This window comes from Triturus cristatus, chromosome 6, assembly GCF_964204655.1.
Source record: "Triturus cristatus chromosome 6, aTriCri1.1, whole genome shotgun sequence".
Taxonomy (NCBI): Eukaryota; Metazoa; Chordata; class Amphibia; order Caudata; family Salamandridae; genus Triturus; species Triturus cristatus.
The window spans coordinates 344047724-344062933 of NC_140589.1; the positions used below are offsets into that span (position 1 = coordinate 344047724).

Consider the following 15210-nt stretch of genomic DNA (forward strand, 5'->3'; position numbering starts at 1 on the left):
GCCGGAGTTTCAAGGCGTCTTTTCTTGATAATTAACGTCAATAGCCCAGTCTTTGGATCTTTAGATAGAGTCTTTTGCAAAGGGTCTGGTGTAAACAGAGCCAGTGGCGCCGAATCGTCCGCTGGCGCCGATGGTTTCGGAGCCGAGGGCTTCGATGGTTTCTGTGCGCCATGCTTTTTTGGAGCCTCTGGTTTTTTCGGCGTCGAAGGAGTTTCCGGCGCCGGAGCGTCGGTGCCGACAGATTTGTGTTTGTGTTTGGTCGGCACCGAGAGTCCAGGCTTCGGCACCGATGGCTTCGGAGTCGAGCTGGGTATCACTTTCTTCGGTGCCAAATGGTGTTTTTCGGCACCAGGCGTCGGCTGGCTCGAGCCCGAGCTGCCGTGAGACTTCTGAGGCTTCGACACCGGGCCCGAAGGTGAGGTGATCGAAGCTATGTGCTTGGTTTTGCCCAGGCCTGCAGGCGAGGGTGTAACCTGAGTCTCTTTGGTTTTGGGCGCGGTGGTGGGAGGGGGTACAGTACTCACGACCCGCTGCGCCGGTGTGATGTCCTCCACGTCGGAGTCGTCGGCCTCGGAAGCGCTGACGACGTCGTCCTCCTGCTGGGTGTGTAGTTGCCCCGAAGCTTCGGCGTCTTCTCCGAAGATGTCCGGTGGAGCCGCGGTCGAGGAGTGCGCCATGGTGCGTCGAGCTCTTCGATCCCGGATGGTCTTTTTAGATCGAAAAGACTTGCAGGCGGGGCAGTCTCTGGCCTCGTGTTCTGGAGAGAGGCAAAGGTTACACACCTGATGGAGGTCGGTGTGGGGAAATTTAGACCCACCTTTTGGGCACTTTTTGAACGGAGTCCTTTCCATCGGCCGGGACCGGAGTCGAGGAGGGCCCGAAGGCCGGTGCCGATGTACGGAATGGAGAAAAGTGCCGCTTCGAGAGATGAAGATATGATGAAGAAACTCTAAGAACGAGGATTTTCCGTCGAGGCTGGAACCGTAGAAGTTCGAAGCCGGAGCACGAAGTATCACATCCGAGCCCGATGGTGGAAAAAAACAATCTGAGGATGGAGCCGAAGCCCATGCGCAGTACGGACCGAAGGAGGAGTCACCGAACTCGTGACTTCCAAAGACTGTCCAAAGAACAAAAACAAACTGCAAACATCCGGGCCCAACACCAGATGGCGATCTATGCTAAGTGTACAATCTGCAGCTCATATGCCTCGAACATATATATATATATCTATCTCACTCTCACACGCTCTCTCTCACTTACCTCCAGAACAATCATGCCAGGCTCGTATACCAAAGTTACTGCCTTGAAAATCCTCAATGTTGTTCTTTCCTGGTGCTCAACTTCCTCTACCTCACCTATTAAGAAACAAAAAGTAAATAGGATTTAAATCAAAATATATAAAGAAAATATACCAATACAGACTTGAGTGGAGCATAAAACCCAATATTAGTACACATTGGTGCAATATTACAACAAAATTAAGACAAACAAAAAAACTGCAATATCTAACCTTCCTGCTAGAGCATATCTTACTACCTGGAACTTTAAGGTATGCTTCAAAAACCTCAACCTGAATTCCTAGTCTAATTAGTCAGTCATTTAAGGAAGAAAAAATAATCAAAGAGAACGAAAAGTATACTGTTACTGGAAAATGCCTGAATATCTCCTTAATACAGTTGTAGTAATATAGTGATCAGCAGCTCCTGGAATGACAACCCTCATGGTTTAGTCTAAGAAGAGCCATTCCTGATATGTTAGACAAAATGTCCTAGAACCTAAAAAGAGGACAAAAGTCACATAGAATTTCCTAAATTTGTCCATACCACGAACATACATTACTGAATACTCCCACTCACTAACAAAGGGTAGATGAGGACATGAAAATTGGAGCCAAAATGGTGCAGTGTAGTTTGTGTTGAAGTAAAAGTGTATGTGCCCAACTGTCAAGAACGTTGGACAATGCTCTTTAGCCAAGATCACATTCTACCTCAAAAATCTAAAAAGAGAATGCCAAAAGCTCGAACATCTATGGAGGCAATCCGAGGATAAAATAGCTAAACCCAAACTCAAACTTAATTACATCCACAATCGTAAAAAGTACACCCTAGCCATCAAGCAGGCTAAGAAAGACTACCTCACTCAGCGTATAGAGGAGAATAGTAACTCCACGAAAGAGCTATACAAAATAGTGAAAGAACTGAGTAAACCGGCCACTATCTCCCAAACACTTAAACCCTCGACTGAGGCCTGTAACCGCATCAGCAACTTTTTTTCAGAAAAAATCAAGAAAATCTACTCTGATTTCTCTCCCCAAACTGATGATACAAATGCTAAAAAATCCATTAAACCAGATCTACTTACCTCAGACATCCCTTGTCTAATGGACTTTGAACCCCTATTAGCAGCTGATGTCCTAACAGCAATGCAATCAGTTAAATCAGGCTCCTCTTTGGACCCCTGTCCCCACTTTGTATTTTCCAAGATTGCACCTACACTCTGCCCTTTAGTAACTCACATTTTTAATAAATCTCTAAAAACTGCCATATTCCCCAATGCCTGGAAACACGCAGCCGTCATTCCTCTTCTGAAGAAGGCAGGCTCCGATATCGCCAATCCGGAGAATTACAGACCTATTTCTCAACTTCCATATCTCTCCAAAGTCCTGGAGAAATTGGTCAATGTCCAACTGACCAAATATCTGGAAACCAACTCCCTTTTGGACCCCACCCAGACAGGCTTCAGAGCCAATAACAGCACTGAGGCCACGCTGCTGGCAGTCTCGGACAGTATTAGGTCCCACACTGACCAAGGAGGATCGGTGGCACTAATACTGCTCGACCTGTCAGCGGCATTTGATACGGTCTCCCATCAATGTTTGTTGAATATACTTCAACATAAAGGAGTTGTCAAGAATTCCTGTCATGCGAGGGGAGGAAAACGGTAACCAGCAAAAACGGACTACATCTCCCAGGATGCTTAGCGGTTGAGAGGTTATGTAAACAGGAGAGCTGTTACATGACTCAAGGAAAACACGCCCTTGTGTAAACAGGAGAGCTGTTACATAACTCAAGGAAAACACGCCCTTAGGTAAACAGGAGAGCTGTTACATAACTCAAGGAAAACACACCCTATAAAGGGAGGAACCGGGAGGTACAACGCTGTCGGATATTGTGTTTACACCGACGTACCTGCTTAGTGAAGAGCAGTGTTTCGGAGTGGTGCTCCAGTAAGGCAAGAACGGAGGTAGGTTGAGTCGTTACTCCCTGGGCCGTGTCTTGCCCCATCGTCACCTGTGAAGGACCCGGAAGCTCTACCAGATAACCATTGAGCTTCGCTTTTTGACTCGGCTGAGTCAAAGCGCAGTGGCGCTTTTGCTGGTTGGAGTCGTAACTCCCAGCCCGACCCGAGATACAGGGACTGCCAGCTGTAACGCACACCAGGAGGTGTTTGCCGCGTTACAGACTCTGAAGTCCCCAGGATCGATCGAGCGGCTGCTCTCGGTTCAGTCTTCTTTGCTTGTGATTGGGGTATCGGTGACGCATCACCAGGAGGTGACTCCGCGTCCCGGTTTAGTCTGAGGAAGAGGTTGAGCGGCTGCTCCCTTCAGGTAGAGACCCCGGCTGGGTGTTTCCCTGACTCCTCGATTCTCCCCAACACTCTTCGTGCCCCTCACAGCCTACTGATTGGCATTGTCGGCCATTTCATTTCTGCCCTCTGTTGGCATACGCCGGGATCGGCGTATATGCAGAGGACGGTTAAGACCATCCGTGCAGTGGGCTGGTAACGTACTTAGCCTGGAGGATTCCAGTGACTATAACCTTTGTTTATTCCTTGTATTATTTTTGCCTTCATTAAAATAACTAAACCTTCACAAGTGGTTGCGTTCTCATTATAGTGTCTGTTAAACGATCCTGAGACGTTCAGGGCGTTACAGGAGTACAGTCCAATGCCTTGAACTGGTTACACTCCTTTCTGAGTGCTCGCTCCCAGACTGTACACATGGGACAATTTCAGTCTAACACCACCTCCATTGACTGCGGGGTCCCCCAGGGCGCATCGCTGAGCCCTACCCTTTTCAATGTTTATATGTCTTCTCTGGCCGACATTGGAAGGAAATGGGGCATCGGCATGTGCTCATATGCGGATGACACACAGCTAGTGGTGGCCTTAAATGAAAAACCTGCAATCACCAAAACCAAATTACAAGGTTGTTTGGCTGAAATGGCTCAACGCCCACTGCCTGAAACTAAATGCTGGGAAATCGGAGATCCTCCTATTTGGGGGAGCCAAACGAATCTGGGATGCCTCATGGTGGCCTCCAGCTTTGGGTCAGGCTCCCACCCCCAAACAACATGCCAGGAATCTGGGAATTACTATGGATGATGAGCTATCCATGAAAGACCATGTACAATCTCTCTGTGGCAAGGGCTTCGCCATCTTGAAGCTCCTAGCGAGACTATTCCCATGGATACTGTTGAACTGTAGACGTTCAGTTACCCAAGCCCTATTGGTCAGCCGTCTCGACTACGGGAATGCATTATTCGTGGGGATGAACGAACACCTTTTTTCTCGCCTACAAGTACTCCAAAATGCAGCCGCCAAATTGATCTGCAATAAGGGCAAGCTAGACTCGGCATCGAAATGCCTGAGGACCCTTCACTGGCTCCCTGTGCGTCAGAGGGCTGCCTTCAAGCTTCTCTGCCACGCCCATAGAGCCCTGCATAGGACGGGTCCTACCATGCTCCAGGACAGAATGGAATTCTATGTTCCCACCAAGAACCTACGCTCCACTCACTCAGCATTGGCAAGGACTAAACGCATATATAAAGCGAGAACTGGCGGCCGCTCTTTTTCTTATCTAGCGGCCAAGAGATGGAACGAGCTTCCCAACGATCTCAGACACACAACCAACTATCTGCTGTTTCGAAAAAAGCTTAAGACTTACCTTTTTCCCTTTCATCACTAAAAATTCCTTTCTAGCCGTCCGCTGTTCTCACCTGGTCTCAGCGCCGTGATATCCCTTGGGATGAGTGTTGCGCTTTACAAATATCATAAATAAAATAAAAAATAAATAAAGTCTTGAGCAACATGTAGAAGCAGTTCCAGCGTCAGGGCCTCAATTATATTAAAAAACCAGCTCCCATTCACTCCCCACCTAGGAACCCCAATTGAAACAACATCCTGATCAGCCAGAGATAAGTCACTATCATGTTCCCAAAGCTGAACTAATTTCATGTTTTCTATTGCCCAGAAATGTCACAATCACCATGGACATAAGTTAGCACAGCATAATGCTCTCAAATTGTCACAAGGGGACATGACTGATACTATAGTTAAAAGCTCAAATACATTTTGGATTTCACTAATCAATCCTCCATACAAAGGATTGGGGTTTGCCACGGGTATCACAGTATCAAAGTAGTCAGCAGTTTTAAAAAGTCATCTGAAATGAAACCACTTTTCTGAATACCGGTCTACTCAACAATGACTAAAGTTACATACAGCAGTATTGAAATGCAGTTCCTCATTCTTCCTATCTAGTGGTATGGGACCAGAAAATAATTTTGTTCACTTGACTAATATTTTGGGGATGTCGTAATGACTCCTCTTGATGTCATCACAAAGCCCACAAATGTCAGACACTGTAAATATTTTTTTCACATTGCAATTCTCTGGTCATCATATTATGTGTGAAGATATGCATGTTTGCCAGTATCAAGCTTATTAACTTAGCAGCGGATCGCTGACTTTATACACTTATCATGGGAATGCTCATTGGTAAAAGCTTTCTGGCTAGTCATGGTGGATAGGTTGCAGCAGATGACTGCCTTGGCGTGTACACTTACCGCTCAGCTTTGTCTGCTGTGGAATGTTGTTCGTCCCAAAAAGCACAAGATGTGATATTGTTTCTTGCAGTTGGCTCTGGTATTAGCTAGCAGGTGGGTTGCCATTACCAATGGAGAGTGAAGACTTGCTTGGCGACCCTAAGGCTCCGAGACGTTTCAGAGTGGCCATTGGCTGAGGAAATGCATACTGACGTACTTGAACAGATGTTAAATAGCAACAAATCTTGAGGTACCGGGGGGTGGGGGGGCACTCTGCAACAAATATTTGGGGAATGAGGGGGAAAATGCCTGATGAATGTACTGATAGTGACGCATAACTATATTGAGGGGTTGTCCCAGTATGCACTAGGTTAAGTATATAAGTGGTATTTTACAACCTTCTTGATGACCGTTTCGGTTACTACTATTTTTTATGTATTGTACTGAGACTGCTCTCACCAGGCTTGCAAATACAATGTCATTTCATTGCGGATACCGAAAAAACCAAGAATTGGCATAGCCAATAGGTCTCACCTTCGGGACCTTATAAGTGTTTAGCCATGCAACGGTTGATGTTGTAGAACCAAGGATATTGTGCTGCATAAGGAATATGCTACTTACCAGTATGCATCTGTTCTTGGCATGTAGAGCTGCAGATCTACACACTTTTGCACAGATCGTCATCTGGTGTTGGGGCCGGATGTTTGCAGTTTGTTTTTCCTCTTGGAAAGACTTTGGAAGTCACGAGGTCGGTGACTCCTCCTTTGGATCGTATTGCGCATGGGCTTCGGCTCCATCCTCAGATTGCTTTTCGCCAGCAGGGAAAGATGGAGCGTAGTAATAACAGTGAAGAAACCCATGTGTGTTGTATCTAAATAAGATAAACTGGAACAGATACAGGTAGCCGGGGAGGTGGGTGGGCGTGTGTAGATCTGCAGCTCTCCATGCCAAGAACAGATGCATACTGGTAAGTAGCATATTCCGTTCGAGGCATACGAGCTGCAGATTACACACTTTCGCATACACTATATAGCAGTTCCCAACCTTAGCGGCGACCACCGGTATCTGTTGCAGTGGTTTGAAATAGTGTTTTGAGTACAGCCTGGCCCACACTAGCTTGTTGCTTAGTTTGCACATCTACACAGTAGTGTTTGGTGAAAGTGTGCAGTGTTGACCATGTAGCTGCTTTGCAGATATCGTCTAATGGGATGTTCCCTTGAAATGCCATACAAGCCCCTATCTATCGTGTAGAATGGGCTTTAGGGGGAACGGAAAGCGTTCGTTTTGCTTTGTGGTAGCAAATCTGGATGCATTTTACAATCCACCAAGCTAGCCTTGATTTTGAGATGGGGTTGCCCTTTTGTGGTGGAGAGAAAGAGACAAACAGTTGTTTGGTCTTTCGGAAAGGTTGTGTTCTTTCGATGTAGTAAAGTAAGGCTCGTTTGACATCTAGTGTGTGCAGAGCCCTTTCTGAAACAGTCTGAGGTTGCGAGAAAAATACTGGTAGTTCTACAGATTGGTTTAGGTGAAAAGGGGAAATGACTTTAGGTAGGAACTTTGGGTTGGTATTTGTATTTGTAGTTGAATTTGTAGGGCGCGCAGCTACCCACAAGGGGTCTCCCGGCGCCAATAGATTCAATGATTACCCATCGCAGTTGTTAAAGAGAGAAGAGCCAGGTTTTGAGGTCTTTGCGGAATTTCAGTAGAGATGGTTCAAGTTTCAATGTGACCGGAAGAGAGTTCCACAGTCTGGGGGGGACGCAAGAAAAGGAGCAGCCGCCTATTCTCGAAAGTTTGAAACGTGGAATCACAAAGTTGCCCTGAGCTGAAGATCTAAGGGTGCGGGATGGAAAGTATGGAAACCAGGGCCTTAAGATAGCCTGGGGCCCACCCTTGCTTGATTTTATGCAAAAAACAAAGGGCCTTGAATTTAATCCGGTTTGTAATACAGAGCCAGTGAAGGTCTCTAAGAAAAGGAGAGATTGAAGATCTCCACGGGACCTTACAAAGGAGGCGAGCCGCTGAATTCTGTACCAGCTGAAGTCTCCGCTGGAGCTCCTGGGTAATGCCAAGGTAGAGCACATTACTGTAGTCCAGGCGAGAGGTGACTAAAGCCTGGACCACCTGGCGTCTTGACCCTACTGGGAGCATCCATAAGATTTTGCGCAGCCACCCCAGAATGGAGAAGCAGGTGGCCGCTACCTTAGCCACCTGGTGTCGCATGGAGAGTGATTCGTCCATAACAAATCCAAGATTGCGAACCTGAGTCGCTGGAAGAGGCAATGGGCCCATTTCTGCCGGCCAATGTGAAGGACCCCCAGAGGTGCTTTTGCTTGCCCAGGATGAGCACCTCTGTTTTATCTCCATTCAATTTCAGGAGATTCGCCTGCATCCACTCTGCAACTCGACTAAGTCCTAGTTTAAGAGCAGATGGGGAGTTAGCAGCGGCCGATAAAAGGGAAAAGAGAATCTGAGTGTCATTGGCGTATGAGTAAAGGGAAAGACCAGAGTCTTCCACGATGGTAGCTAGGGGTCTCACGTAGATATTAAAGAGCAGAGGGCTAAGTGAAGACCCCTGCGGAACACCATACGCAGATGAGCGAACAGAGGAGGAAGAACCGGATGAGACAACCTGGAAGGTGCGATGATCTAGAAAAGAGGCCAGCCAGTCGAGAGCAGAGCCAGTCACACCCGCAGGGCTCTCAGAATGATAGAATGTGAGACCGTGTAGAATGCGGCGCTTAAATCTAAAAGAATAAGCTCCGCAGTCTCGCCATGATCGAGATGGATACGTAGGTTCTCCGTAACCCCCAAAAGGGTTGTTTCAGTGGAAAAATGGGAGCGGAAACCTGATTGGGATGGATGTAGAAAACCAGTGGTCTCCACATGAGAAGTAAGATGTAAGTTGATATGCCGCTCCAAGATCTTTGAGAACATGGGCAGCAAAGAGATGGGCCGGAAGTTGGCAAGCGTTTTAGGATCTGCACCGGGTTTTTTTTAAACGGAGAACAACCTTGTTATGGTGCATTTGAAGAAAAGGTTCTTGTATGATAAGTGCTTGTATCTCACTGACCCTTCTAAGGGAAGTGATGGCTACAAGGAAAGCTGTCTTCCATGTCAGGAATTGCAGTTTGCATTTATGCAAAGGTTCGAAGGGAGGCCCCATCAGCCTTGTGAGAACGATATTTAAGTTCCACACAGGTGAGGGCGGTACTCTGGGGGGAATTATTATTTTCAGGCCTGAAAATGACAGGTACTCTGAGGAGTGATAGATGTTGCCTGTTTTGTAAGTAAGCTGCAATTGCTGACCAGTTCATCAATATCGCATTTCCTTTGGACAATGGGTGTGGGTATCTGGCCGCGAAGCTTGGGCATTTTGTGTTTTCGTGGGTGGTGAAAAGGTCTATCTGCAGATGCCCCTACATTTGAAAGAACGGATGAAGAACCTGTGGGTGAAGTTCCCACTCGTGGATTTGTTGTGTCTGTCTGCTGAGCATGCCATGGTGTTTTGGACTCCTGGGACATGTTGAGCTAGGAGAAAGATTTTGTGGGGAATTGCCCATCTCCATATGCTCTGTGCTAATTGAGAGAGCTGTGGAGAGTGTGTGCCGCCTTGTATTTGTATATAATACATGGCGGTCATGTTGTCTGTGCGAATGAGGACTGCCTTGCCTGAAATCTGTGTTTGAAAAGATTTCAGGGCTAGAAAGATTGCTAGTAACTCCAGATGGTTGATATGGAGTAACTTTTGTTGAGGCGTCCATGTGCCCTGCACTGTGAGGTGTAATAGGTGAGCTCCCCAGCCGGAGAGCGATGCGTCCGTTGTTAGTATTATCTGGGGAACCGGGTCCAGGAACGGTCGACCTTTGGAAAGGTTTGTGGTGTTCCACCACTGCAGAGAGCGATGAGTGCGACCGTCTACCAACACCAGATCTGTCAGTTGACCCTGGGCCTGGTTCCATTGGCGCGCTAAGCACTCTTGGAGTGGACGCATCTGGAGTCTTGCGTGGGGCACTATAAAAATGCAAGAGGCCATCATCCCTATTAATTGCATGAACACTCGTGCTGGGAGGGAGTGTTGAGGTATGAATTTTTGTCGCAAAGCCTGAATGCTTGCAATCCTGGCCGGATTGGGGTAGGCTATTGCTTTTGAGGTGTCTATGGTGGCACCGAGGTATTGTTTTATGTGGGATGGTATTAGCTGGGACTTTTGGTGGTTCACCGTGAAGCCTAGTTGGTGAAGTAGTTGGATTGTGGTGGCGGTGTGGTATACACATTGATTGTATGAAGTGGCTTTTATCAGCCAATCGTCCAAGTATGGGAAGACGTGAATGTGCGGTCTTCTCAGGTGTGCCGCCACCACCGCTAGGCACTTGTTGAATACCCGTGGTGCTGTTGTGACTCCGAACGGGAGCACTTTGAATTGGTAGTGTTGTCCGTCCACTACAAATCTGAGGTACTTTCTGTGAGCATGGTGTACTGGAATGTGGAAGTATGCGTCTTTCAAGTCCAGTGTGGTGAGAAAGTCATTCTGGGAGAGGAGCGGAAGTACCTGCTGAAGCGTTACCATGTGAAAATGGTCTGAGTGTATGTATGTGTTTAGGGGCCGGAGATCTAGAATAGGTCGTAGAGTCTCGTCCCTTTTTGGTATTAGAAAATATAGGTAGTAAACCCCTATATTTTGTTGATTGACAGGAACGTGTTCTATTGCCTGTTTTTGTAGGAGGGAGATTACATCCTGCTTTAGTAATGTTGAATGTTCTTTTGACATTGGGCGTTGCCTGGGTGGAATGTTTGGGGGGGTAGATGTTAGTTCCAGGCAGTAGCCAGACCGAATTATTTGGGTCACCCATTTGTCTGAGGTGATGGTCTCCCAGACATGAAGGAAATTTTGCAGTCTGCCCCGACCGGAGTGGAATGGTCTGGGGGGAGAAGTCATTGGATAGTAGGTGTGGCAGAACGGGCGTTGTTTGTTTTGCCTCTGCCCTTGTTGTTGTTACCCCTGTAGCCGCCTCTTTGGTAACCTTTTGTAAAGGTGGTCTGAGTAGGGGATTTGTACGATGTGGACGCTGTGTCTGAGGAGTAGCCTCTGCATGCACTCCGAAAGGAGGAGCGGCGAAAGAAGCGTCTGGGCGGGTGAGACTGTAAGGCCCCCATGGATTTTGCGGTATCCGTGTCCTTTTTCATCTTTTCTAAGGCCTCATCCACCTTTGGCCCGAATAGATGTTCCTGGTCAAAGGGATGGGTAAGGATGGAGGCTTGTACAAACCCAGAAACCCTTAACCAAGCATGACGACGGAGAAGGACGCTGGTGTTAATGGCCCTGGAGGCTGTGTCTGCTGCATCTAGGGCACAACGTATAGAGGTGTTTGTGATTGTTTTACCCTCTTGAATTAACTCGTTGGCTCTACTTTTATATTTTTCAGGGAGATGGTGCATTATGCTTTCTAATTCGTCATAATGAGCCCTGTCATATCTGGCCAGCAGTGCCTGAGTGTTTGCTATACGCCATATGTTGGCGGCCTGGGATGCTGTGCATTTGCCTGATGCATCTAGCAGTTTTGACTCCTTGTCAGGTGGTGGTGCATCACCTGACGCTTGTGAGTTTGCCCTTTTACGTGCCGTAGATACCACTAAGGAATCTAGGGGCGCTGGTCCTCTGATGCAAGAGGGATCTGAGGGAGCAGGTTTGTATTTCTTTTCGATTCGTGGGTTAAGGACCCTGGCTCTAACTGGGTCCTTAAATACTTCTGCCGCATGCTTTACCACCCCTTTGAGCATGGGCAGTATGGAGGTGGACCTATGTGAAGTATCGAATGTGTCTAGGAGGAAATCTTCCTCCACAGGATCATTATGCATGTCCACCACGTGATAATGTGCTGCCCTTTGCAGAAGATGGTTAAACCCTAATGAATCTTCTGGTGGAGATGGTCTAGAAGGGTAAATATCGTCTTGTGGGACGTTGGGGATATCTGGTATGTTGTAATCGTCCCATGGATATGGAGATCCTGTAGGGGTGGGGTCTTGTGGCACATCCCCTGTATCATCATATGGGTCCCCCTGATCGTCTGGAGACGGAGTAGGAGAACGATGAGGTGGGGGTGGAGAGGGCGGAGGGGGTGGAGGTGGGGAAGGAGGAGGAGGAGGGGAAGGTATTCTGAACGGAGAGGTGGCAGAGTCCTTCCTCTTTGGAGGTGGAGGCGGAGCATGCTTCTCCAAATGTCTCTTTTTAGTAGAGTGTATCAAATGTCCAGTTTTTGGATCCTTGGTAAGAGTTTTTTTGCAAGGGATCCGGTGTAAATAGCTCTGGTGAGGTAATTTGGTCCGTCGGCGCTGAAGGCGACGGGCTGATGATTTTTTAGATTTTTCCGTGCCGATTTGATGTTTAGAACCCGGCTTGGGACCCTCCAGTCTCTTGTCGGTGTCGAGGTGGAGGCCGGTTTCATTTTCGGTGCCAAAGTGTGTTTCTCGGTACCGCTGTAGAATGGCTCGAGCCCGAGCCGCCGGAAGGCTTATTTGGCTTCTTCACCGGGCCCGAAGGTGGGGTGTGTGAAGCAGTGTCTTTGGTCTTGCCTAGGCCCGGAGGCGAAGGCGTGACCGAAGCCTTTTTGGGTGTCGGCGGGGGTCGATTGGTACTCACGACCCACTCTGACTCGTCGGCCTCGGAAGCGCTGACGAGGTCCTCTTCGGTGCGATGATGTTCCGGATCGTCGATGTCGTCTCCGAAGATGTCGACTGGAATGGACGTCGAGGAGTGTGCCATGTTCCTTCTGGCTCTCCGGTCCCGAATAGTCTTTTTAGATCGGAAAGACTTACAGGCCGGACAGTCTTGAGCCTCGTGTTCAGGGGAGAGGCAAAGGTTGCATACCTCATGAAGAACGGTGTGGGGAAATTTGAACCCACATCAAGGGCACTTTTTAAATGGAGTTCTTTCCATGAGCCGGGACCGGAGTATGGGTAGGCCCGAAGGCTGCCGTCGACGACTGGAACCGAAGGTTTGTGTCGATGAGAAGGCGCGTTGATTGAAGAGATCGTGATCGAAACAATACAGCGATTGGGGTGAGGATTGCGCGTGGATCGTCGAACTGGAAGCTGTTCGGAACTGGAGCGCGAAGATTACATCCGAGCCCGATGGCGGAAAAAAACAATCTGAGGATGGAGCCGAAGCCTATGCGCAATACGATCCAAGGGAGGAGTCACCGACATTGTGACTTCCAAAGACTTTCCAAGAGGAAAAACAAACAGCAAACATCCGGGCCCAACAACAGATGGCGATCTATGCAAAAGTTTGTAATCTGCAGCTCATATGCCTCGAACCTAAATATTTATAAGGGCCCAAAGGCGAGACCTATTGGCTATGTTTTTCAATAGAGAAGGCAGTAATCCTTGTTATTGGCAGGGTGAATGTGCACACTGAGCAGCATTTGCTGCTGCTTTTGGGCCAGCCCAGACCTGGTTGCATCTTTTTGTTATTATGGTGGGGAGAAGGGTTTACATTACTTATCAGGTGACATTTGCGTCAGAGGGTGGCGCTCTGTGTCACATGACACCAAGTACTAGAATGTGACCTATCCGTAGCAGCTTTCTGTTGTGCGCTTCATGCGAACTGCAACACCGCGAATCCTGACTTGTTAATCCTAAATACTTGAGCTGCTGTTGCCCTTCATTTCTTTCAACTTTCCCTTTAGATTTATTTATTTCTGAATGGTGAAAATTTCTATGACGTACAGATAAGCCAGAAAGAACCACCACGGAGGCCGCAGTTACTAGCAGTACATGATAGCGATAGTTGGAAACAAAATCTATAGGGGCAGAAAAACTTATTTGGATATAATGACCCGCCACCCATGTATACTGTTTATTCTCGCTTCAGATTGAGGGTTCTGCCAATGGACCAGCACTCCAGGCTGTGACAAGGTGTTGTTGCCACATCTGGTCAGTGCCAGATTGACACCAGAACAATAGAAATATCTGCCCAGGAGATATTTCTTACATCAGCTAATTAAACACTATAAAGTACTATAGCACGGCCACTAGAATTAAGTGGCAGTGAAGAATAGGGTTGACATAATTATGCAGCAAGGAAAGTCGAATATGTAACATAATGTGGCACAATATGTAGCAGAAATATTTCATTTTTTTGACAGTTTAACAACTACTAATAGTGTATGAGCAAAGCCGCACCTCATTAGTACTAGTTTAACACCTGAATGCAGCAATCGTCAACTGAAAGCTGACCAGTTAACCCTTGCAGAGGGTTTGCCACTTCGCCGAACCACATATGACCCCTTTTGTTTAGAAAGTGTCTACACTGGTCTATGAATACCCTTGTCTACACTGTGAGCTACAAAGTGTGAAGGGTACAATGGGAACGGTACACAACACAGAAGGCGTACCTAATGAAGGTAAGAGCAGTGGGTTAGAGGGAGACAAATCTTGCAAACCTTTAATGCAGTTTCGAGCTTCGCAACAGTTTCTGAAAGGAAGATTCTAGAGTCTTCACTGTGAGTAATGCCGAGCGCGGACGTCGGAGACACGATCAGTGTTTATTTATTCAACGGTAGCTGCCTTTCTTACAAAAGACTGATCGTGACGGATTGTGCATAGTTTGTACATTACAGTACGTGTCAAGTGTGTGTGTGTGTGTGTGTGTGTGTGTGTGTGTGTGTGTGTGTGTGTCTGGTGTGTACACTACGTGTCAAGTGTGTGCGTGGTGTGCACACTACAGAATATGTCAACAGTGCGCCTATGACTATCGATGTTGTTGACACGTTGTAGTTGTGGAACAGCTGCAGGCTTGTATTGTATTATTTGGTGGTCAGTGCCCCTCCTCACATGCCTGACATACTCAGATTGCTACCGATCACAGCTGTGAGGAAATGAGGCGCCCTCCCTTGTTCACCTCACAGCACTGCGTCTGCTCCTTTAGCATACGACATAGCGCCAAGAGGAGTAAAGAAGAGCTAGACATCCAGGGGAGTTTCAGTACGCTGAGAAAGCGTGTGGTCGGGGACAGAGGAGAGGTACACATAGGAATAGGTGTGTGGCTCTGGAGGTGTACAGAGTCGGAGGCTGCAAGTGAGTGTTACAAAGCTTGGAGGGTGCACGTCGAAGCACTGCCCTCTGTGGGGTCTGCATGTGAAACAGCTGGGAGACACGATCAGTGTTTATTTATTCAACGGTAGCTGCCTTTCATTCAGAATACTGAGCATGACGGATTGTGCGTAGTTTGTACATTACGTGTGAAGTGTGCCTGTGGAAATTTAGCTCGCAAACTGAACATTATCTGCGCCATCTTGCCCCTCCCCAGCGCCCCGCACAGCGAATGCACGGCCGCCATTTTAGGCACCCCACTCTCTCCCCGCTCACTCTCGACCGCCAGCGC

At 47.7% G+C, this 15210-nt stretch overlaps 1 protein-coding gene across 1 annotated transcript in view; it reads right to left on the reverse strand.

Annotated features, from left to right (window-relative positions):
* CPSF3 (cleavage and polyadenylation specific factor 3) overlaps positions 1-15210 on the reverse strand; it is a 307899-nt gene that overhangs the window by 119944 nt on the left and 172745 nt on the right. The window contains exon 14 of the mRNA XM_085610727.1: positions 1261-1355. Coding sequence (XP_085466853.1) covers positions 1261-1355 — 95 coding nt within the window. The remainder of the gene's footprint in view (positions 1-1260; positions 1356-15210) is intronic.